Source organism: Vigna radiata, chromosome 8 (assembly GCF_000741045.1).
Source record: "Vigna radiata var. radiata cultivar VC1973A chromosome 8, Vradiata_ver6, whole genome shotgun sequence".
NCBI classification, from domain to species: Eukaryota; Viridiplantae; Streptophyta; class Magnoliopsida; order Fabales; family Fabaceae; genus Vigna; species Vigna radiata.
This window is the reverse complement of record NC_028358.1, coordinates 7,308,026-7,331,229: the sequence shown is the minus strand read 5'-3', so window position 1 is coordinate 7,331,229 and position 23,204 is coordinate 7,308,026. Positions and strand designations below refer to the sequence as shown.

The 23,204-nt window shown below is 31.5% G+C and overlaps 1 protein-coding gene across 1 annotated transcript; it reads right to left on the bottom strand.

The window, feature by feature from the left end:
- Positions 1-6,596: 6,596 nt before the first annotated feature.
- On the bottom strand, positions 6,597-8,428 carry LOC106771759 (expansin-B15-like). Its single transcript, XM_014657755.2, has 4 exons — positions 8,194-8,428; positions 7,565-7,677; positions 7,273-7,457; positions 6,597-6,915 (listed from the first exon to the last, which is right to left on the bottom strand). The coding sequence occupies exons 1-4, from the start codon at positions 8,390-8,392 to the stop codon at positions 6,597-6,599; spliced, it is 816 nt and encodes a 271-aa protein (XP_014513241.1). The 5' UTR covers positions 8,393-8,428.
- Positions 8,429-23,204: the final 14,776 nt, after the last annotated feature.

Here is a 23,204-nt window from a genome sequence, read left to right as displayed (position 1 = left end):
CAGTACCCCTCCAACTTAAAGAACTACAAAGCACTCCATTCAAATCTTCCAACACTCAAACTATCTTTTTCCTCCAATCCACACACTTGCCCTCTTTTTTTCTTCTTTCTCAACTTATGTTTTTCTTCAACCAAACTCCAACCCCTAATTTCTACTTGAATAAGGGCTAGGTCAGTTTGACATTATAATAAAGGCAAGAATATTCATGGAACCTGCACCTACCATGGTAATGCATCAAGGACAAGAAACAAGAAACAAGAATATTCCTAGAATGGACCGATTAATCGGTGGAAAAGGGGTTTAAAATGGTGTAAAGGGATTATAATTCCTAGAATGTGATTATAATCGGTGGAAGATGAAGAAATGAGAAAATGTGGGAGAAGCCCTAACCTGAAAGTAAGGAAGATGCTTTGTGATGGTGAAGGATGAGCTCGAGCCACTGGAAGCAAGGAAGACGACGCTGAGAAATGGTCTTCTGAGTGCGAAAGAGAAAAACACGAAGCTGAGAAATGTTGCTTTACCCAAACGTGAACAACTTCAAATGTAGAAGATGAGAAACACGAACAACTTCAAACGAGAAGTACAACTTTACCCAATCACTTACGACTGAACCGACAACATAGTTAATCAAAAAGAAGTTTTTTCCTGAAAAGAAAGTATCGCGGGAAAAAAACTAAATATGTAGAGTAGATTAATAATTTATACCTGTCTAATATTAATAGGTATAAAAAACACTTTTTATATCTATTTTCATTATAAGTGGTGTAAAAAAGTTTCTTATATTTATAAAACTGCCATTATGCCACTTTCTATAGCTGCTAAATTTTAATAGGTGTAAAAAATGGGTATAAAATATATATTTTCCACTAGTGTAAAATCGTCAGCATATGTCTGGACAGGACTTTTAACTAAGTTGGTTACAAAAATGTCATTATATATAAGATTTTTAACAATGGTTCTCAATAAAATCATCGTCATTTGTCTTGAAAGGACTTTTAGTGATGGTTCCCAGTCAATTGTTGTTCAAAACTTCATAATAATTACAATATTATCACCCATTTGACGACGATTCTACTATTAGTGTCATCAATTAACATCGTGGATAATGATTTTTACATTGTGATTATGATATAAATACCAGATAACTCCTAAGAACTACTTGTCATAAACCTAATTAATCCTTTTTGCACACATATATAATATTGCACAACACTCAAACATAGATATAAAAATGTTTAAATACTATTTCGATCTTTATATTTGTTGTTTTTACCACTTTGATCTCCTTATTTTTTTTGTTTTGTTAAGTTTTATTCACGTGTTAAGTTTATGTTGTGTCAGAGACAATAACAGTATCATATATCAATTTTAATGTTACGTGTCAGTATTAACAATGCATGATGGCCAATATCAATTGTCAATATCTTGTATTCAATTTAGTTTCTATATTTTTTAAAGTTTCAATTTTATTTTATATCGAGAAATAGTATTTGTTCATATAGTTGAATTTTATTTAGTTACCAATAAAAATAAATAAATTAGAAAACTTGCTCTATTTCATGAAAAAATATAAAAAAATATTAGTATAATTTATAAAATTGATTTAAGTAGAAAAATTAAGTAAAAAGAAGTAAAATCTATTAATGGTTTAGTTTAAATTTCATATGAAAATTAACTTGCTTTTAGAAGAATTAAATTTATATATAAGTTAACAAAGGAAAATATATATTTTTTTAAATTATTTCAAATATTAAAATATAAAAATTACAGTAAGAACTTTACAACATTTTAAATTTTTTTTTTTTTGTTTTTATTTAAAAAGTGAGTTGATTCTTATAGTTCAATATATAGTAAAGATTTCCAAATAAGACAAGATAGACACACACAAAAATTCGATAATTTTTTTAAAAATATTATAAGTTTAAAATAGGTATTTTTTTAAATTTAAATTAAAAAGTAAAATTAATTTTTGATATAAAATTTTAAATATATATATATATATATATATATATATATATATATAAGTTATGATTAGACTTAATTTTGTTCATTGCTCAATTTTAGAAAAAAAAATTGGGACACAAATTAGTAAAAAAGAAATAGATATAAAACTTAATTGAATAATATACATTATCACATAACATTAATGTTGTACGACACTAACACTAACACTATTATATAACACTGATATTATTATGTGAGAGTGACATTACTACATGACACGACATAAACTTATTACATGAAAAAAACTTCACAAAAATAAATAAAAATACTATGAAGTAATACTTGTTATTTACAAAAACATATTAACATAATTTATACAAATTTAATAGAAAAAATTAAATTAAATTAATTTAATACAAAATAAAACTTAATTAAAAAATAAATAGACCAAAGTGAATAAAATTACCAAATATAGGAAATAAAATATTATTTAAAGAAGAAAACTCAGACCGTGTTCCTCTTCATGAACGTTAGCAAGCGATTGATTAAAAAAAGTGTGTTCACTTGCGATGCATTGCGAGCGAGGAATTGAAGGTAACAACAGGATTTTTGCATTGTAGCGTCACTCGCATATTTGCAAAGATCTGGAGGGATGAAAGATGTATTCTCTAAAATGCCCCTTTTCATTTGAAATAATTCCCACATGCCATTAACCATAAAATATAAGAACCCACCTCCTTACACTGCAGACTTTCACTGTGCATTCACGAGTGAGAGCTACGGCCACTGAAGAGCAATGAAGATTCTTGAGCTTCTTCTGAAACGTTGCTTGATTCAGACATGGTCACGTTCCACACACAGAAAATATTCATTCCTGCACCATTGAAAATACATTACACTGAGACATGTATACAAAAGCTTTTTCACAGAAGATGTATTAATATGGTGTATTTGGTTGTTGTGTTGGTTCATCGAAAAGAAGAAGAACATTTTCTTGTGTGCATGTGTTGAGTGCAGAAGAGAAGAAGGAAGAGAAAGGTGGCTGGAATAGGTGTGAAGAAGAGAAAGGTCAACTGAGGTGAGGTTCCATACCACTGTTTTCTTCTTTGTATGGTATGTTTGTGTAATATTTGCAGGGGTAGTGGTAGATGAAGAAGCTGAGGTTGGTGGATCAATCGCTGTCATGAAGAAGAAGATGATGCAGGTGTATTCGGTTAAAGGAGGAAGATGAAGAAGCTTTGGTGGAAGATGAAGAAAGGAGTGATTGCAAGCGTATTGGGTGACGAAGACGAAGGGTGGTCTGCTTTAAAGGGAAGGAAATGGCTGGCATGTGGCTGAAGACGAAGAAGGAAGCTCGGGCGCCGTATTCGGTTACACAAAGCTCATGTATCCGGTTACACAAAAGCACGTATCTGGTTACTTCTTCTTCTTGTGTGAAACTAGGTGTTGTATCCGGTTCAAAGAAGCATGTATCCGGTTACTTCTTCTTCTTGTGTGAAACTGGGTGTTGTATTCGGTCAACTGCGAGTAGCATCCGGTTACTTCTTCTTCTTCTTCTTCGCATGAGCTGCATGAGCTACTTCACGTCTTCTTCGACCCTCGCATGAAGCATGAGCTGCATGAGCTACTTCACGTCTTCTTCGACCCTCGCATGAAGCATGTGCTGCATGAGCTGTTTCACATGATGGACGCTGTTGTTTGCAGCTCCTGCTTGAAGAATCCTACGTTGCTGCCACCGTGGGCCTTGAAGAATGTTGGAGCTGCTGTTGCCCGTGGGTGTGCGTTAAGATGTTGCAGCATGAAGGCCCCTCCTTTTGTTTTCCTCCTAAGCTGGACGTGTTCTGCTTTCTCCTACTAGGTTGAACGTCTGTAGCTGGACTTGCACGAAGGTGGACGATGGTGGAAGGGAAGGATGGAGACTGGGTGGGATGCAGAGTGTGTCGATGGTAACAAACCTGACGATGCACCACCATGTAGCAGCAGCCTAACCTAACCCTGTGTTTTGTTTGTGTTGCTAGAAAGGATTTTATTAGAAAAAAAAATATATAATTTTATTTATTTTAACAATTTTATTTATTAATATTTAATGACATTAAATTATTTTTAATAATTTACGTCCATGTAATTAAACGACAATAAAATAAAAAACAAAAAGCATGCTTATAATCATTAATAATATTAATGATAATAATTAATAATATTAATAATAATAACTAATGATAATTAATAATAATAATAATTAATAATATTAATGATAATAATTAATAATATTAATAATAATAACTAATAATAATAAATAATAATAATAGTAATTAATAATAATAATAATTAATAATATTAATGATAATAATTAATAATAATTAATAATGATAATAGTTAATAATAGTAATAATAATAATTAATAATAATCAAAATAATGATTTTTTTCTCTTTATAATAATAATATTAATAATAATAATAATAGTAATAACTATTATTATTATTATTTCAATTTACTAAATTACCATTTTTTTACATTTTAAAAATTAATTTTTATTTTTTTCTTCTTATAAACATTTTTATAATTAAATATAAAATTAATAATTATCATTTTATATTACTTTAATACTTAGGATATTTTGGTAATTTTTAAATATACCAATTAAACAGATCTTTTACAAATGTCACATCAATCAAATCCTACATTAATTCTCACAAACTTCATCCCTAAATCCACTCTCAAATACCTCCAAATTCACTCAAATAAACACAAAAAAATCATCTTCAAATCCATTCAATCACTCTCCCCCAGTTATCCGGTGAACACAGCCTGAGAGAAGTCGACTCTAACGAGAAAATTAATCTCAATTCTGCGTCCCAAGAATCATATACATAGCAGTGTAGGAAAAAATGAAGGGACACTTAAAACGTCGTCTGAGCGACGCTGCAAACGACACAAACATAGAAAACTATATAATATTAATTAGATATTATGTCAGTTAAACTAACACTGTGTAATTACAATTTAATATATTATTTCATGGACTAAAAGTCGATGCTAAAATGGGTAAATTAAAATATTGTTTACAGTAAGATGATTTAATATTTTTTTTTTTGTGTTACTAACAAAGTTTTAAAATAATTTTTAAAGACTTAATTTTTGGGTGGTGTCCTTTAATATGTGTTGAGCCGCAATTTTTTTTATTTAAAAAAATATTATTGCTTTTTTGAAATGTCATTTTTCCTGTCTGTTTTAATAATGTGGTAATTAAAAGAATTGGATTGAAGGCACGAGGTGTAATTTAATTTCAAAATAAGTCTACAAAATCCAAACATTATAATGCAATGCCTAATTAAAACCCATCCAATACAAAGCATCACCTTAAATAAGGTTAAATATTAGAAAATTATAAAAAGTTATATCATATAGTTTAAGAATAAACATGAACCAAAAATAACAATAACAAGAACACAAAATTAACAAGTCAAATGTTTTTCATTGAACAACTACAAAGGCTTGAATAAGAAATTGGATTTATGCTAATAAAATATACAATGTGATATTTTATGGAAATCCTAAATCCTAATTTATTAGCATTTTATATACGTTTCTAAATACATTTATTGGCATTATTAGCATCGTATTTACGTTTCTAAATACATTTAATTCTCTCAGTTAAATTCATTCTGGAAACTAGTGAATTTTAAAATATAGAAAGTAATCACTTGCTAAAAGTTAAAATATTAATTTATCTTTTACTTATTATATTAACTCCATTCGGAGACTAAGTTAGAATGAATGACAGGACAAAGTACTAGGAGTTATTTTTGGAATATATAAAATAGGGTGAAAAAAAAAGACCTTAATTCAAAATATATAAATATGGTAAGATAGTGAATAAATTTACAGATAAATCACAAATTTAATCCATAAAGTTATAGTTTATCAAATTTGTCTTAAAATTTAATAAAATAAAAAATCGTGCTTAAAATGTATCGTATCAATTAATTCACTCACTAAAATACTAATAATTGAACAATCAACTTTTATAATAAATAAAAAAGTGAATGATGATTTTGTTCATTGAAAGTGTAGGTGTTAACTTAGTCTTAAAATGAACAAAAATTCTTATTTAGTTCTTGAATTTATAAAAGGTGTAACAATTATTTCTTGCGTTTCTTCTCGGTTCTATGTTCAATTTTTTTTTTTAATTTATATGTTGATTACAAAGTTTAAGATTATATATTAATTATCATTTTTACTAATTATACTTTTATTTTTATTTTTTTTAAAGTTGAGTAAAAAATGTAATTTAGCGTCACATTCATCCATAAATATTATAATAAAAAGAGTTTTCAAGAAAGTTAACATTTTTTACACATTTAAAGAGCAATTACAAATTTTCTCTCTTCATTGAGTTATTACCACTTGTCATTTAGGGTTTCTTCAATGACCATATTAATTTATAACGGTAAGTAAGATCTAATTCAAACTAATGAACACTTTTTTTTTTTTATCAACAATAACAAATAATGAAAAAAAAAATGAACCTATATATACAGAAAAAATCTGAAGGAAGGTAAATTAATGGACAATTTGTTTTATGATATTATATATATTAAGTAATAGAGCTACAAAATGATGATCCAATCCAAAGAAAATGAAGAAAGATTCAAAAATTAACATTTGATGGATAAGTACCACCAGGTTTCCAGCCAGCAGGGATGACATTGGTAGCCTCAATAGTCTTGGACTCAAAGTTGGTTAGCCTTATAGAGAATGGTGCTTTGAGTTGTGACCTTTTGTTATATTTCCAAACTGCACCCCAAGATTCTTCCATGGCTTCCCATGCCTCTGAAGATGCTTCCTTCACTTCAACTCTCTTAAGTCCACCATCTCCATCTTCATATTCAACCATCACTGCTAAATAATCTTGGTTCGATCCAGAGTCCACATGAAAAACTATTGACCTACCGTAGTTGCATGCAACCCTCAAAGAGATACATAAAATATTAAAAAACGGTTTTTAAGCTTAACTCAATCCTACACAACCGAGTTCTAAGGTGATGTTTACACGCACTTATAGGCTTTATCTCTAGTCAATGTGAAACTTCTAACACACCCCTCTCACACCGAGGTATAGACATATCGAGTATGAGAATAAAATTAATGGATGGTCTGATAGTAGTTTTTAAGCCTAACTCAATTTCAGAAAAGCGGTTTGTAAGATGAGGTTTAACAAAATTATATTTGTTTAGATTTACAAATTCTTTTTTTCCTATTTTTGTGTTTGATGTTCTTGAGTATGATTACATATGTCAAAGAATATAGAAATTAAGATACGTTACCTGCTGTATTGAATGGCTATTCTGCCAGCCTTGCGCAGTTGATCGCCTTGACCTGAAACTGCCATTTCCCCAAAAGCAGCGCCACTCATATCAAAATGTGGGTCAGAACCACAATCAGGACAGTGATCAGTGATGACTATCCTCACAGGGTTGCCTGAGCATGCTTTATTCCCTGTGCACTTCACCTGCATATTGTAACAAAATTGAATGCTAAGTATTAATAACATGTTTCTGCGATATTGTTCATAAACGATTATATTAAGTATCTAAATAAACATGTTTTAATTGGCACCTCGTAACAAGAACCACAACCTTTGCCTGAATCAAACAAAGGAGGGCTTCCTGCAGCTATCATTGATGAGAATGGAGGTTCCCCAACAGTTCTGCCATAACCACAAGCACCACCTGCATATATATTGCAAAAGAATGTTATTTCACACCTGTAATTCCTATATTAACCAAATTTTGTTAAGTTTATTTAATGTTTCAAGTTCGTTTCTCAATTAATATTGAAGCAAAAATGTGTCAAATTATATAAACAACTCTAGTATGTCAAATACATTGAAATGAAATGTAAATAACTCAAATATGTCAACGATATAAACAACTAAAATGCTATTATGAAATGTGTTTGAAAACCTAACAAAATTTTGTTAATGGACTAAATCCACAAAGTTTTAAAAATGAGAGACAAAATTGGACCAAAGTTTTAAAGATAAATTAATTCTAATTTTCACTTAAAGTTAAGATACCAACAATATATTTAATCCAAAAATAGTAAAAGATATATCAAATGAAAATAAAAAAAAAAAAATGGTATCAATGTACCATTGTCCAAATATAATTAACAAATTTTATTATTTAACCCTTTAAACAATTATTACTAAGGGAAAAGTGCATGTGTCCAAATTTTTCTAGTACCTTCACTTCCATCCCCATTGGAAGGTCCATACCAGGTAGCCACACCAGATGACCATGAACCATATGAAGAGTATGAATCAATTGAAGCATTGACAATCTTTTTGGGGTTGAAACAAGAAGAAGGGACCACTAGGAGTATTGAAAAGGAAGCTAGAAGAGTGAGTGAATGAGACAATGCATGTTTAAGCGTATAAGACATGCTAACTAGGATGCTGTTACTTCCGTAGGTGGTGTGATAATTTGTGATATATGTAAGAAATAAGGCATCATAGTATGGTATTTATAGGACCAAACGAGGTAACTGAACCGCAAAACAAGTAAAGAAGTATTTAGATTTAATTAATGAGTGAAAGAACTTTGAATATCTCTTTAATGTATCATTTGAATAACAATTCTAATTTATTTGTAAATTATCGTTACAGATTCCTCATAAATACTCATAATTAACTTCTGTAAAAGATGTAGCATTTCAAAATACATGTAAGTACCTACAAACTGAAACAACTAGACGATTTATGAAACTTTTGGTACAAATATTGAAGAATCAACTTAAAAGTTTTAGAGTGAGCTCGTCCAAAATTTGACATGAATTTGTTAACATCCATAACATAGGACATGTTAAGAAGACTAAAAATAATTGCATACACCACAAAAATGTCAAATTTTGTTAAGGGTTTATTTTCAATTTTTCGATAATTTTAACTCCAGCTAAATACATTTTTCCTAGTTATGAAAATCGTCAGGAAAAACAACGTTGGTACTTTTTTATTCAACTATTGTTATTTGTGGGAGTTTTTAAAATAACCGTTACTTGCTGAGATTTTTTAAAACCGTCGATACTTGTTGGTTGGGAGGGTTTTCAAAACCACCGTTACTTGGGTTTTCAAAATGGTGGAGACTAAAAATCATTTAATTTTCTTTTTGGTATTATTGAAATTATTTACTCACAATCAAATAATTTAAAACTAAAATTAAATATTATTATATAAAATAAACTATAAACAATGGTCGATACATTTAATTATTCAGCATACACTAGGGTAAAAAAAACTTTGATATCTATTATTTTTTACCTTTAGTGTATGTAAAAACATCGATGTCATAGTAAGAAATGTTGATTAGCATCGAAAATGACCATTTGCAAACGTTAATTGACAGTGAAAATGGACATTTTTGACGTCAAATGGCATCTAAAAATGCACTTTCAGACGTTGATGTTTTATGTTTTTAATAAATTAGTCATTTTTAAAATTTTACCAAGCCTGAAAAGTATAAAACTAGTAAATGTAGCTCGATTTTGACATTTCATATATACAGAAATCATTTTCAAATTTGTATGAACTAATATAAACTAAAACTATCACAAGTAATATCCTGAAAAACCATGAGAATGTGGCCAGCACAACTTTGTGTGCACCATCACCATCACTCATGGAAGAAGAAAAATTTGTGATTTTGTTAATCCTTACTATGTATGTTAGTAGTGATATTAAAGTAGTAGTATTAGTGAATGATGTTTATAATGAGTATGTATAGTGACTATTTACTTGTGAATTTTGGTTTTGATAGTCATAATTATTAATTTTGGTTGATTTTTTTTTATCATTCCTTGAAACCCCTGGAAATACCACTAGGAGCCCTTATGTTGTGTTTGTATGTTTAAAAGTTATTTGAAAAGTTAGTTGTTGCATATCTTTAAACAATCATAACTTTTGTTTCAGTTGGTAGATTTAATATTATTATATATCAATTTGGAGTAAAAATATAATTTCCAATGTCGTGACAGCCTAAAAAGTAGGTTTTTCTTCTATATTTTCAAAAAAAGTCATTTTCTATTTTTCAGTCAATTTATTTTGTTTCTTTCAAGCAAAATTAAACTTTAACCCTTTATTAGCATATTCTCCTGGAGCCGTAGATTTAAGATGATGGAAATAGAAAACTTTTTTTGTTCGCTTGAGATGAAACGTAGGTGATCGTGCATATGGAATTGCGGAATTGGGTATCTACTCTCATCTCTCATAATTGGAGAGATTTGTAAGGAATTAATAAATTTTATAATATCACCCGTATTATAATAATATAATAATAACAATAATAATAATAATAATAATAATAATAATAATATAATGATAATTATCATTTTATATAATATTTTTACATTAAGGATGTTTTGATAATCTTTAATTTCTACCAATTAAATCATTTTTTATTTGTCATATCGATCATATTATACACTAATTTTCACAAATTTTACTTTCAAATTTACTCTCACTCACTTTCAAATCCACTCACCTCCAAATCCACTCAAATAAACAACAAAAAATTTATCCTCAAATCCTCTCAAATTCATTCTCCCACAAATAATCTCCTCAAAGTAAACAAACCCTAAATTTTGATCTAATTTTTTTTTTTGGGGTTTCTCATTATTTTTTTGGTGCTTTGAACAAATTTTCAAGTCATTTGGAGTTCTTTTGAATATACTCTCAGTTTTACCCTAAGTTTGGATGTATACGGTGTATGAACAACAAGCAAGTTCAAAAATACCAACAAGTTCAACCAATTTGTAGCCCATAAAAAAATTAAAATGAAAATAAAAATTCATCAAAAACCCAAAATGAATCTAACCTTCTTGAAGCTGGGTTCGCCGCCAAAATAAAGTGTTGTCACTAGTGAGAGAGAAAGGAGAATGCGCCTATGCTCCAAAGAGTATATGTGCACGAAATCAATCAGTCAAAACGAAATAAAATCATACGTAAAGTAGTTAATCAATGTGCATTGGTGTAAAATAAAAGAAAGATTGCATGTGTTGATTATCTAAATTTTGTTCGAAAAGAGTTTGACTAGAGAAAAAGGTTTTGCAATGAATATATTTTCACCCTCCCTTTCAAAATTTTAATGAATTCACTAACATATAACGTCTATAAAGTAATTTTCCAATGTGTGAAACTTGTACATTCAACATAATACATGAGTAAATTATGACTTTTGTGTCAAACATTTTCATCAAATTTCTTTAATATAACGTAGAAATTGAGAACTCCAACGTTGAAATTCAACATTTATTTATAAAAATGTCACCAATATTTTTTACATTGATTTTTTCGTATTACAATACTGAACACAAGACATCAAAATCCTTTTTTGTACCAATAATAAAAAATAACATTATTTAATAGTAAAAATTAAAAAAAAAAGATATTTTAAAAAAAATCATTAATTTTTTTCTTCATTATCTTCATCATTTAGTATTAAACGGATATCTATACACTATAAAATAATAGTTAGTGAATAATGTATTAAAAAAAATCATAAATTTAATAATTATTACCGGTGATGATGAACTAGCTTCAAGTGGCATTTCTAGTTATCAAAACCCTTTGAAAATTGATGTTCCTGCACCGCACTGATCCAGCATCGAACAAACCTTGACCAACTTTCCTGCATATATCCAAGCAGTCTTAAAATAAAAAACAGCGAAGGAAAACTTACCACTAGCCTTGAACCACTAAGCCGTGAGCATGGCTGCCACACCAGTCTATACACCAATTTCCCTTGCCTCATTGCTAATAAACAAAATATTTACAAACTTGAATTAATAGTGTGAGGTTGTTCTAGATGTGATGTAATTGTAACGTGTTTTATTAATGATTTGTTAATGTGTGTATTGTTGTGGTAAAAGAAGGGAAAGAAGTGAATGGAAATGAAAAGAAAGAAGTGTAAGGTACCTCAGTCATGGTGGGTTGCTAAGTCGAAGAAGCCTGAATGTAGAGAGATGCAGCAAAGGAAAATATTTTTAAGTGTGTCACATCATAAGTCCCTTCAAAACAACACTGTTTGAAATTTATACCAATTACAAAGAAACTTGAGAGCAACATGCTATTTTCTTCTTTGAATCTGTAAACAAAAACTATTAATAAATGAGATATGAATTGAAGAAAATTAATTTAAATGAACAGAGAAAGAAGCAAATGCCACAGATAAAAAAGACCCTAAATTTGAATGAGATTAGGTTTTCTAATTTCTAAGGTTTTTCGGAAAAGTGTATGGGAAAGGAAAAGGAGATTAAGACGAGGTTCAGGTGACGAGGGAATTGGAAATTGCAAAGAAGATAAATTAAGGATGAGGGACGAAGCTCAAGCAATAATGGTAGAACAAGGATTGGGCGAAGATGAAGACTCAATAATAAAGGGCGAAAGGCAAAGAAAGAATCGATTTTAGTGAAAAAGATGTGAAAATACACGTATATTTTTATACTTATATTCTTTTTTTATATTATTCTGATAAATGTATCTCATTTATATATTATAAATTAGTCTTATCTCTAGTTGATATGGGACTTCCAACAGAAAATGTGAATTGAAGAAGAAGAACGAAAGATGAGCACAATTGAGGAAAAGAGAGAATTAGGGATTGCAGAAAACAAAATAATATTTCAACACTTACCAACTGTTTCATTCATAAACTGCAGATAATTTATTTAAAAAAAATTCCAAACTTAATTGGGGTTTTATAAAAACCGTTGAAAAGTTTTGAAGGTTTTCAAAACTGTCGGAAATAAACTCATTCTATATTACATCAAAGAACCAACAATATTGTTTTCACATGAAATACATATAATTTTATTCCCACGTAGGAAAATGTACATTACTCAATATGTGAAACAAAAGGTATGAGAACTAGTTTGAAGTTTGTCATCTAAACTTCTTTTGCGATACATATAAATATTTCAAATCACATAATCTAATTATCACAATCTCTATAATCTCTTTTGATATTGAAATTGTCATTAAAGTAGGTGTTTTATCTCATTTTTTTTCTTCCACAAGTGTTAGCATGTCTCGTCCAGTCGAACGTTCAACACTTCAATCAATGTAAAATGTGGTTTCTGTTATAATTAATTGAGTGGTTAAGGTGATATTTTTACTAGGAAGACCAAACAATTAAGGAGAAACAGTTTGAGACAGAAGATCATTTTTATTAATTGTCAAATCAAAGTTAGTGGAGTTTGGGCAATAATTAAACCATTACAAAAAAAAAATTATAGATAGAAGTTTGTGATAAAGTGGTAGGTAACTCATTAATTGCATTGCATATTTACTACTGTTGTTTCGGAATCGAACTTGTAAAGATCTAGAAAATAACATTTTAGGATTGACAATGATTTTAAAATATGAGATTATTTCAATGTTAAAAGGTTTTAATATATACAGTTTTGTTATTAATGAGTTTCATTATTTTAAAACACATTAATTCTTTAGAAACCACTTTTCTGAAGTTCTCAATCTTCTCTTTAAGAGTTTTTCTTCTCTGCTTGTCTAATTGAAGAACCAAAATCGTAGGATTAATCCATGCGGTGAGCTCTTTAATTTGGACTAATCAGTTTCTTCGTTCATGTAATTTGAGTTTCAACCCTTTTTTGTTATCTGATGCACGTAAGTCTTCTTCCACTTGCATGCGTATTTTTAGTCAGCTTTATGAGTCTCTACTGATCAATGATCATAATGGTATGTCATGATCATTCTTGTGATGTTTCTATGTGTAGATAAAGCATCCTATAGGTTGAGAAGAGTTTTGCTGGTTATGGTCCTGTGAGCTTAAATGGATTTGGGATTCTTTAGAGTAAGTTCATCTGTCTCTCGTGTAAAGGAAGCTAATGACACTACTTTTAAGTTATAAATACTTTGAAATTTCTAATTTTATGATTGTATGATGAATTGACTAAATGATTGATATGTGTGATGAATGTGATATGTTGAAATGTGAAAATATTGTTTGATTTGTGTTATGAAATTATTGAGTTAGCAAAGATTGTAAAATCTAAAATTTGCATGTTTTAGCATATGTGATTTGAACATTTGATTTTTAGATGTTTGATTGATTTGAACTTAGTTTTGTGTGATTAAGAGAGCTTAAATCTAAGTAATTGGTCAAGTGGTACGAGCTTTCATGTTTAAAATTGTTTTGAACTCACGCACTAAAAGAGGAGTATTGGTTTGATCAATTGAACACGTATAAGTTCCCTTAAAAGCACAAACTATAAGTGTTGATATCTAGTATACCGTTAAGCGACACCAAAGTGACGTTGAGCGTCCTATTTTACGAATGGGATAGTGTTGAGGAGTGCATAGGTGATGCTGCACGTCAAATTTTGCAAATGATTTGGCATTAAACAGTGGTATGGTGTCACTGAGCATCATCCTTATACTACATATCTAGAATATTTAACTTTAGAGCGTAGAGCGTTAGAAAGTGTCGTTAAGCGCAACTTGTTATGAGAAGAATGACATTGAGTGCCACCTTTTGTGAAAAGTATTGTGTTGGACGTCATCTTTGAGTGCCAAATTGTATGTTTGAAATTTTTTTCTCTTTTGGATTTTTGAGATAGAATGCAATGTAACTTTTGTATGTCTAAGAGTATCATGGTCACTACAAGAAAAATTGTTATTATATACAGTAGAAAATCCTTATATAAAGCCTTTTGTCGTGTTGCCTTTGTAAAGGATTCAAAGGAACACTAAAAGGGCAAGGATAAAATGTTAGTGAATGTGTATCCCTCTTCAAGTATTCCAAGAGAAACAATAAGAGATAAGAAACTAGGAAACAAAACTGAGATAAGTGAGCATGTATAAGCTGAACACAAACGAAAATCACAATGCTAGAAGCATAAGATCACAAACCATCTCTTTTGCAAACCAAATTATCAATAAGGCTAAAAGAGTCTATCAAACTATGTATAGATGATGGACTACAAGATTTATCCCATGGTCTCAAGTAAATTGACAACCCAATTCTAGTTCACAATGTAAGAAGCTAATAATTGAAAATAAAACCTACAATTTGACATGATGTCTAAACTGGCCCTCTGTTTTGGGAAGAGTATGAAAGCACACATATTATAATTCAATTATAACAAGAAAACTTAAAACAAATACTGAGCATCATCAAAATTCTAAAAGAAAAACATTAATAGAAAGAAACTCATATTTTGAACAAATACAGTGTCTTTGGAAGAAGCTGAGCCATGGGCACCTTCAGTGTCTTCCTCCTTAACCTTACCCTCATGAATGCCTCTAATATTATTATCACCATCTTCTTCTTCCTCCTTCTTGAACTCCAACGCAAAAAAATTACATTATTAAATCTAAAGCTCATTAAAAATGAAATCAGACCTCCTCATCATATTACCATCACACAAACACACCCAATATGTCAAGTAGGGCACGATGCATAGGGAAAATAAATTTCTTCTTCCTCACCATCAAGGCCGTATTCGATAATAATAACTTGGAACATGAAACTTGGAATGAAGAAGGAGAATGCAAATATCGACCTCATGCCCAGGTGCATCAATGTGATAAATGCAGAAGTTATGAAGCAACAAAGAAGTTGCATTTGGGCATAACAACAAATCCTGGACACAAGACACATATGCAAAAGGCCAAAATCAAGCTGTGGAAATGATACACAATTCAAAACTATCTCCTTTAGAGAAAAGAGAATAAGAAATCGACATTGCCTTCTTCCTTAGAACCCCAACATCAAGGGATCCTAGTTGCCTAATCTCCACTGTAGATATGGTATCAAGCAACTAAGCTAAAAAAAAAAAGAACAAAGGAGAATAATCAAAACCTAAAAGAAAAATCGAGAACAGTTGAACCAATTGAGTCTTTTGATTTACCCCGTGACAAGTTCGAGTCTCGCCAGATGCTCACCTTGTTCATCTCTTCCATGCCATTTTTCTTCGACTCATGGCGACTTTACACCCAAGCCAACGCTGCCCCCTTTTGCATCGTGGCAGACTGTGTTCGCACCTTCATCTATGTCGCCTTCTCTAGCGTCCAAATGCCTCAGTCAATGCCCTATAACCCTCAAACAAATGAGCACACTTGTGGATTTAAAAAAAGAAAAGGAAACATAAGAGGAATTTTTAAGGGCCATATAAAAAATGAAGAAAGAGTAGCAAGCACCTCGAATATGCAGTGGACATCGATCGGGTTTTCACCTTATCTAGAGTTCGGTGAGGGTTTCAAACAAGACGATAGTTTCTTTGCTACAAGGAAAGAAGAAGAAAGAAACAAGGGTATGAGATGGGAAGACTGAGGGTTTCTTATATCCGAGGAAAAGGAAGAAGAAAGGGTTTCTAGGGTTTCTTTTATCCGAAATGAAGGAAGAAGGGAGCGTGAGTAAGGGAGGGAGTGATTTTGGAGAGTTGTAGTTAGGGTTTCTTCTTTTTCAAAGTTAGAAGAAGCTTGAGGCTTTTTTTTCAAAGTCTATGTAAATAATTTAATTTTCTTTAGTTATTAATTAATTAAAGTTTCGTATCTAATATTTGCATGTAACTATTTTTTCATCTACATACAGATTTTATATATTGATACATCATTGGAAACGTTCATACTCAAACGCGCGAAGTTACATATAGATTTTATATATATATGGATAATCCGTAAATTTTTTTCACAATACATATGAAAAAATCCGTATGTAATATCCGTAAGTAACATGTCCATTATATATGGATCAAAATCGGTATGTAATAATTCGTATGTGCAACACAATTTTCTTATAGTGGGTGTTTATTCATGTATGATATTATGATGATGATGATGATGATTTTTTTTATTAGATAAGAGGAGTATTTCCAAGGATCTCATGGGGAGATTCAATGGTCGTGTTTCTTTAGTGTATGGATTCAGTATTAGGAGTTATCGTGTCATTCTAATAACCATCCAATCTCAAGTAGAGAAGGGTGGGGTAGTGAGGGATGCAAGAGGTCCTAGTCTAGAGGTTTTACCTTGGCCAAAGATGGTTGATAGACTAACCTTGTGTGTGGTAGTTCGGATGGGCGATCGATCTATTCCACCACCACAAGTGCATATAATTCACCAGAGTTTCATATCAATACATATATATTTGGATAATTGGGTCTAGAATGAATCTATATATGTGATAAAATCATTTTATGAATGAGTGATTTATGATGATTATTTCTATATTTGTTTATGAAAACTCTTTTTGCACGTTAGCTTACCGTGTTATGTGTTTTTTGGTTGATGTGTTGAACAAATAAGGAATATTTGTTGAAGTATTATTAAGTAAAAGAGGTAGAAGGAGATGATAGAAAGCAATAGAAAGTTTGGATTCAAAAGTTGACAACTGATGTATATGTCTGAGAAAGAGTCCAACCCTTAGGGATGACATTGTTGGCAACAATGGTGTTGTGAGATTTAAGAGAGGTTAGTGTAAGATCCGAGAAAATATAAAGCTTATGAATAATAACGTGATGAGACGTGAGTAACTTTAATGAAAATTGCATGTTATTATGTAGCTCAATGGGTGAGAGCTCTTTGAGGTGTTGAATGATTATATGCTCTAATATTGATTAGAACATAAAAGTTTGTTATTTAATGGTTTTGTTAATTTAAATGCAGCATAAATTATTGTTTGTTTGTTACAATTATAATGTCTGAAATTATCAATATGATGTGTTGGCTTATTGGTAGATATGTGTGTATAAGGCTCAATGATTGGTTGAATTTCAAATATTCAAATTTACCAATAGAATACGAAGACTTACTTCACATTTTGAATTGCACCGAAAAGACTATTCATCCCAAAGAGGTTTACGTAAAATTTTGGGAAAACGGCAAAGATTACTGTCTTATTTGTCAAAGAAAGATGGAATACGGTATAAAAAATTAATCAATCAGTTTAATATTTGACAGTCACAAATTCGTTAAATTGAAGAGTAATTTTCAATTATTCGATTTATTAGATCTTGAATTTTGATGAACTTTTTTTTTAAGCGATTCATAAAAGAATAAATCGAGTAAAAACCTATAAATATCTCAACTAAAAGAAAGGACTTCATGATAGTCAATATGGGGCCTCACCACCCATCAATGCACGGTGTACAAAAAAAGAGTGGTATGTTACTTTTGTAAGAAAAGGAAAAAGATAGCATTAGACAGAGAAAGTGAAGGAAGGAGAATCTGTAAAAAGAAAGAGTGAAAGCTTATTTTTTTTTTTATCATGGGAAGCATACTTTAAATAATTATATATTTATTTGGTTGATAGTAATTCAGAATGTTTTGAATGATTCATTGAAATATGTGATTGTTTGGAGAATTATGAAATTATGATAGTTCTCATTTTATGTTGATTCTCATTTGTATGCATACATAATCTAATGTAAATATTTGATTGATGATTTAAAATGTAAAGAGTAAAAGCTAGAATAAAAGAACAAATTAGAAATTATGGTTTCCGTTAAATTATAATAAATTTTGAGAAATTAAAGTTTCCTTTTAATTGTCATTAAAAATTTAGGAAGGGTTAGGGTTTCTTTTTATTATAATGGGACGATTAATGATTTGGAATCCTGAAAAATGTTAATTAGGAATAATTAGAGATTAAGAATCTGTTAATGTTAATATGTTAATAGCTGTGAATGGTAATTTCTAATTACCTTCTTAATTCTAATTCTAATTGTTTAATTCAATTAGATATCTACCCTAATTAGTTTTCCAAAAGTTGATCCTTAAATCAGAAACTTTTTCATTCTTTTCTTTCACTTAATCGGAAACTTTTCCCCTCTTAGCTTCTTGTTCTTCTTCTTCTTTCACGACGAAACTCTGTTTGAGGGTTCTTTGATCTCGCGCGAGAAGCTGGCTAGGGGGCACTCACCTTCATCTTCTCCTTTCCTGGTTCTAGGTTCGTGTTGGTAGAGAGGGGAGGCGTTCCTCTTTCCTTGTTCTTTCTCTTGTTTCTGGTGTCGTTCTGGTTGCAGGAAGAGGGATGCGAAACCAGTTGCTCCGACGTGACATCCATCTTCGCAGCCAGTGGACGCCATAGTAGCGGCATCTCTGCGACGACACAAGGATTTCATTCTCCGCGTTCCTCGGCGACAAGAGTCTTAGTTCTCAGGCGTATTGCAACGCGGGGATCTCGATTCGTGGGCATTCTTGTGGTGGCACGTGATGTTTTGATTTTAGGGTCCCTGAGCTTGTTCAAAATTGGGAATTTGGGGGTTTTGATTTTAGGGTTCCTTTTGTTCTCTTTTTTTGGGGTTAGGCGTTCTTTGGGTTCTGATACTTGCGATTTTTCTGTGATGCGTACGCGATCTATGTTCCGTGAAGGTTGTCGGAGTTGCGTGAGTGGTGCACCCATGGAGATTGCGGTGACTGACCTTATAATTGGCTTGGTCAAGTGGTGTTACGCTGAATGACCATTCCGCAGCGGCAAAATTCTTTTTGGGCCGGGAGTGAATCTAGGTGGATACAGTGGGAACCTTTTTGGGCCGTAAGCCAGAGTTGAACAGAAATAAGAATGTTTATTTGGGCCTAGTTTGGGACGTGTAGAATTCGTGGCCAGATATTAACTAATAAAATTAGGGCGTTGATCCCTCCACCTCCCCACTTTCATCCTCCACCTCCCCATTTTTTTTAACTTTTCCTTAATTACAAAAATAACCTTTTTCTATTTTTTTTACTTTTTTAACCCTGTTAACTAAGTAACCCAAATTTTAACTTTCTAGTTCAGCTTTCACAGCCTTTCGAAGACAGCCCCACCTCCCCTTCTTACACCCACGCTCCACGTTTATTTTCTAAAACAAAACTTTCCAACTCTCGCAGTCATCTCTTCCTGTGCTTTTAGTTTTAGGTGTGTGCAGCGGGTGTGTGCGGCGGTGCGACGCGGTGGTTGGTGGTTGTTGCTTCGTAGTTTCGTTTCTGCCTGCGAGTGTGTGTGGCGGTGCAATGTGAGTGTGTAGCGGTGCGGCGAGTGTGTGCGGCGCGGTGGTTGTTGCTTCGTTTCGTTTTTGCCGTCTACGAGAGGTTAATTTATTTCGTTGCGCATGATATAAGGTTGTTGATTTCATTTTTCTGTTGCTTCATTTTTTCTCTGTTGTTTTTGTTTATATGTGCGTAGGAGGAAGAAGACGCCTAAATGGATGTCGCACATCGGTCGACGAAGATCGATATCCGTTTCAGGACCAAACGGATGTCGACATCCGCTGTAAGAAATCTAACACTGCTCGTGAATCACGCAAATGTAGAATTTACAGATTATACCTGACATCGATTCTATCTCGGACAAGATATGATGATATCTGGGTAGCATTACATCACCAATATCAATTTCAATGGAATCAAACAAAAAAAACGCAAGTTAATTCATTGCGAGTGAAAACGAAAAAAGTAATCACCGAAGTACAATATAATTCTTCAGATGCTTAATTATGCAAGAATAAAATTGAGCAAAATCACAGATCCCTCAACCATTTGTTATTTTTAAGTTTTTAGTTTATTTTATAAGTAATTAATTTTTAACTTTTTGTGATTGAAATTAAAGGATATAATAGGAATATAAATAAAAAAAAATAGGAATATAAATAAAAAAAAAATAGGAATATAAATAAAAAAGAAGGGATAAAAGTGGAATGGGGAGGTAGAGGTCCAAAAACATGGAGGTGCAGGGATCAACGCCCATAAAATTAAATTGTAAAGAGAGAGAAGAAAATGGTAATAATATTAATTATTATTATTATAAGGAGAAGTTTATTATTTAGTAGTTAATTGGAATCAAATTAATTACTGAAAGAGAAATTAATAGAAATTAATTTGGAGTAAGAAGGAAAGTAATTTATTGGAAATCAAATTAAATATTTTGGAATTAGAAATTAATTGAAAAAGTAATGAGACTTAATTAATTAAAGTAATAAATAATTTATTGATTTGGATTGGCATGGAATGTTATTTATTTATTTGGAATGATATTTATTTAATTATTTATTTGGAATGATGTTTATATTTTTATTTATTATTTATTATTTAATTGTAAATTACTGTTGGACTGAAAACCTGGAGGGTTTAGTTTGAGTACATTAGACTTTTTAATGAGACTGTAGATAATGATGAATGACCAGTATTAGGTGGAGAGTGAGAATGTGACACCCGGGCACTGACGAGGGCGGGGAGTGATCGCCGGTGCAAGAGGCATGGTGCAGGGGGCACGGACAAGGAGCGACTCCTGGCAGACTTCCAGTGGAAGGGGTACATGGACGAATCGAACATACACCGGAATGAGAGGGATCTAGAGATTGTATAGGTATGAGACTATACGGTTGAAGGATAGCTTAAAGGAATTGATTTGGCTACTCATATCAACAAATGCATTTGCTTTTCGGTAGCCTAACTCATAAGAACTCCATGGTTAAGCGTGCTTAGCCTAGAGTAATTCTGGGATGGGTGACCTTCCGGGAAGTTTTTCTGGTGACACCCGGGCACTGACGAGGGCGGAGAGTGATCGCCGGTGCAAGAGGCATGGTGCAGGGGGCACGGACAAGGAGCGACTCCTGGCAAGCTTCTAGTGGAAGATCGGTCGAGATAGCAACTTCCTTTGGCCTTGTGTGGGGTGATGGTGTTTGCCTTGTCCTTGAGTGACAGGAAACATGTTCCTTAGCCAGGTAGGCGGGACTACTCGAGCAGACTTGTAGGAGAGGCTACAGGGGACCTGTGGAGAGGCTACAGGTTTGAGGTAGGGTACATGAATGTGACTGATTCTTTTCACGGTGGAGTTATGGTATTGTGGAGGCTCATGGTGTGTTTCATGATGAAGGATGCATGATGAGATTAGTTTTGATGGAGGTACATGTGACGATGATTATGTATATGATATAGGAACAATTATGTGATTGAGGGAGATGATTTGGGAGAGAGTGATTGAGTGGATTTGAGGGTGAATTTTTTTGTGTTTACTTGAGTGTATTTGAAGGTAATTGAGAGTGGATTTGGATGTAAAGTTTGTGAGAATTAGTGTAGGATTTGATTGATGTGACAGTTTTAAAAAATTTGTTTAATTGGTAGAAATTGAAGATTACCAAAATGCCCCTAGGTATTAAAGTAATGTAAAATGATATTTGTTAATGTTATATTTAATTGTAAAAATGTATATTAAGAGTTAAAAATTTAGAATAATTATTAAAAATAATTTTAAAAATTTAATTAAATTATAATTTAGTGAAATGAATTTTTTTTTTTAAATGTAGTATTTGTTTGTAATATAATTTAGTTCCAAGTAGTATGAATTTATTTGTTATGGAAGTGAGATTTATTAATTTTAAAGACAACCAATAATTAACCCAAGTTATAATTATCCATTACATCAAATAAAAAGTGCAAACATAATAACATACAAATATATTTATAATAGATCATCATGATGTTGCTTCACGGAGGTATCTAAGCAATGTATTGAAATGATATTGTGCCGGCATCCCTATTAAACGTCTTGTATGGGATGGATGTGAAAATAGAAAGTCAAAGCACTGTCTCAATAAATTGCCATCTTGAATGTTCATAGGCTGTAATCAGTTATGAATTTGTTCCAAAGTTGGATTAGATGACTGATTCCTGCCCCTTAACCATTCATTTTGACGCAACAATTCATTTTGACGCTCCATGGCCTGTTCTTGGCGTTCAAGAGTCGCATATAGTCTTCTTGTTTGAGTAATTATTCATTCTAATTCATCAATTATTCGTGGATCCATCTATTTTATAGTTCAATAAGTTGACAATAAATAAAGGTGTGAAAAGTGATGTTAAACTAAGTACAATTCATATAAGGTAATGCAAGAAATCAATCACAAAAGTCAAGTACAGGAAAAAAGTCATGTAATACAGTGACGTAATAGTCAGTAACTTAATCATCTAAATGGTGAAGAATTAAGTTAACATTTTGATTCAGCTGAGCAAACTGTCAGTTCATGTCGAGAGATAGGTTTGCCAAGTTATCTTCAATACACTGAACCCGCTCCTGCATTTGTTCCATACCCTACATTCCGTGTTGCAAGTCTTGTACCCCCTCCCATATTTGAGTCATTATATTCGGATTTGAAAGATCTGGAGGAGGTTGCACAGGTTTGCCATCATGCTATGATTGTTCTTCTTCTTCATCATCGCCGACATCGTGTTGTCAAACACCGTTGACATTAACAATATTCAACCTCTTCA

Bases quoted from the DNA above. Each gene is read 5' to 3' on its own strand.
- LOC106771759 (XM_014657755.2), bottom strand. From the start codon at position 8,392: ATGTCTTATACGCTTAAACATGCATTGTCTCATTCACTCACTCTTCTA. The intron at 7,678-8,193 runs GTACTAGAAAAA...ATATATATGCAG, and splicing joins CAATGGGGATGGAAGTGAAG to GTGGTGCTTGTGGTTATGGC. The intron at 7,458-7,564 runs GTGCCAATTAAA...TACAATATGCAG, and splicing joins GTTGTGGTTCTTGTTACGAG to GTGAAGTGCACAGGGAATAA.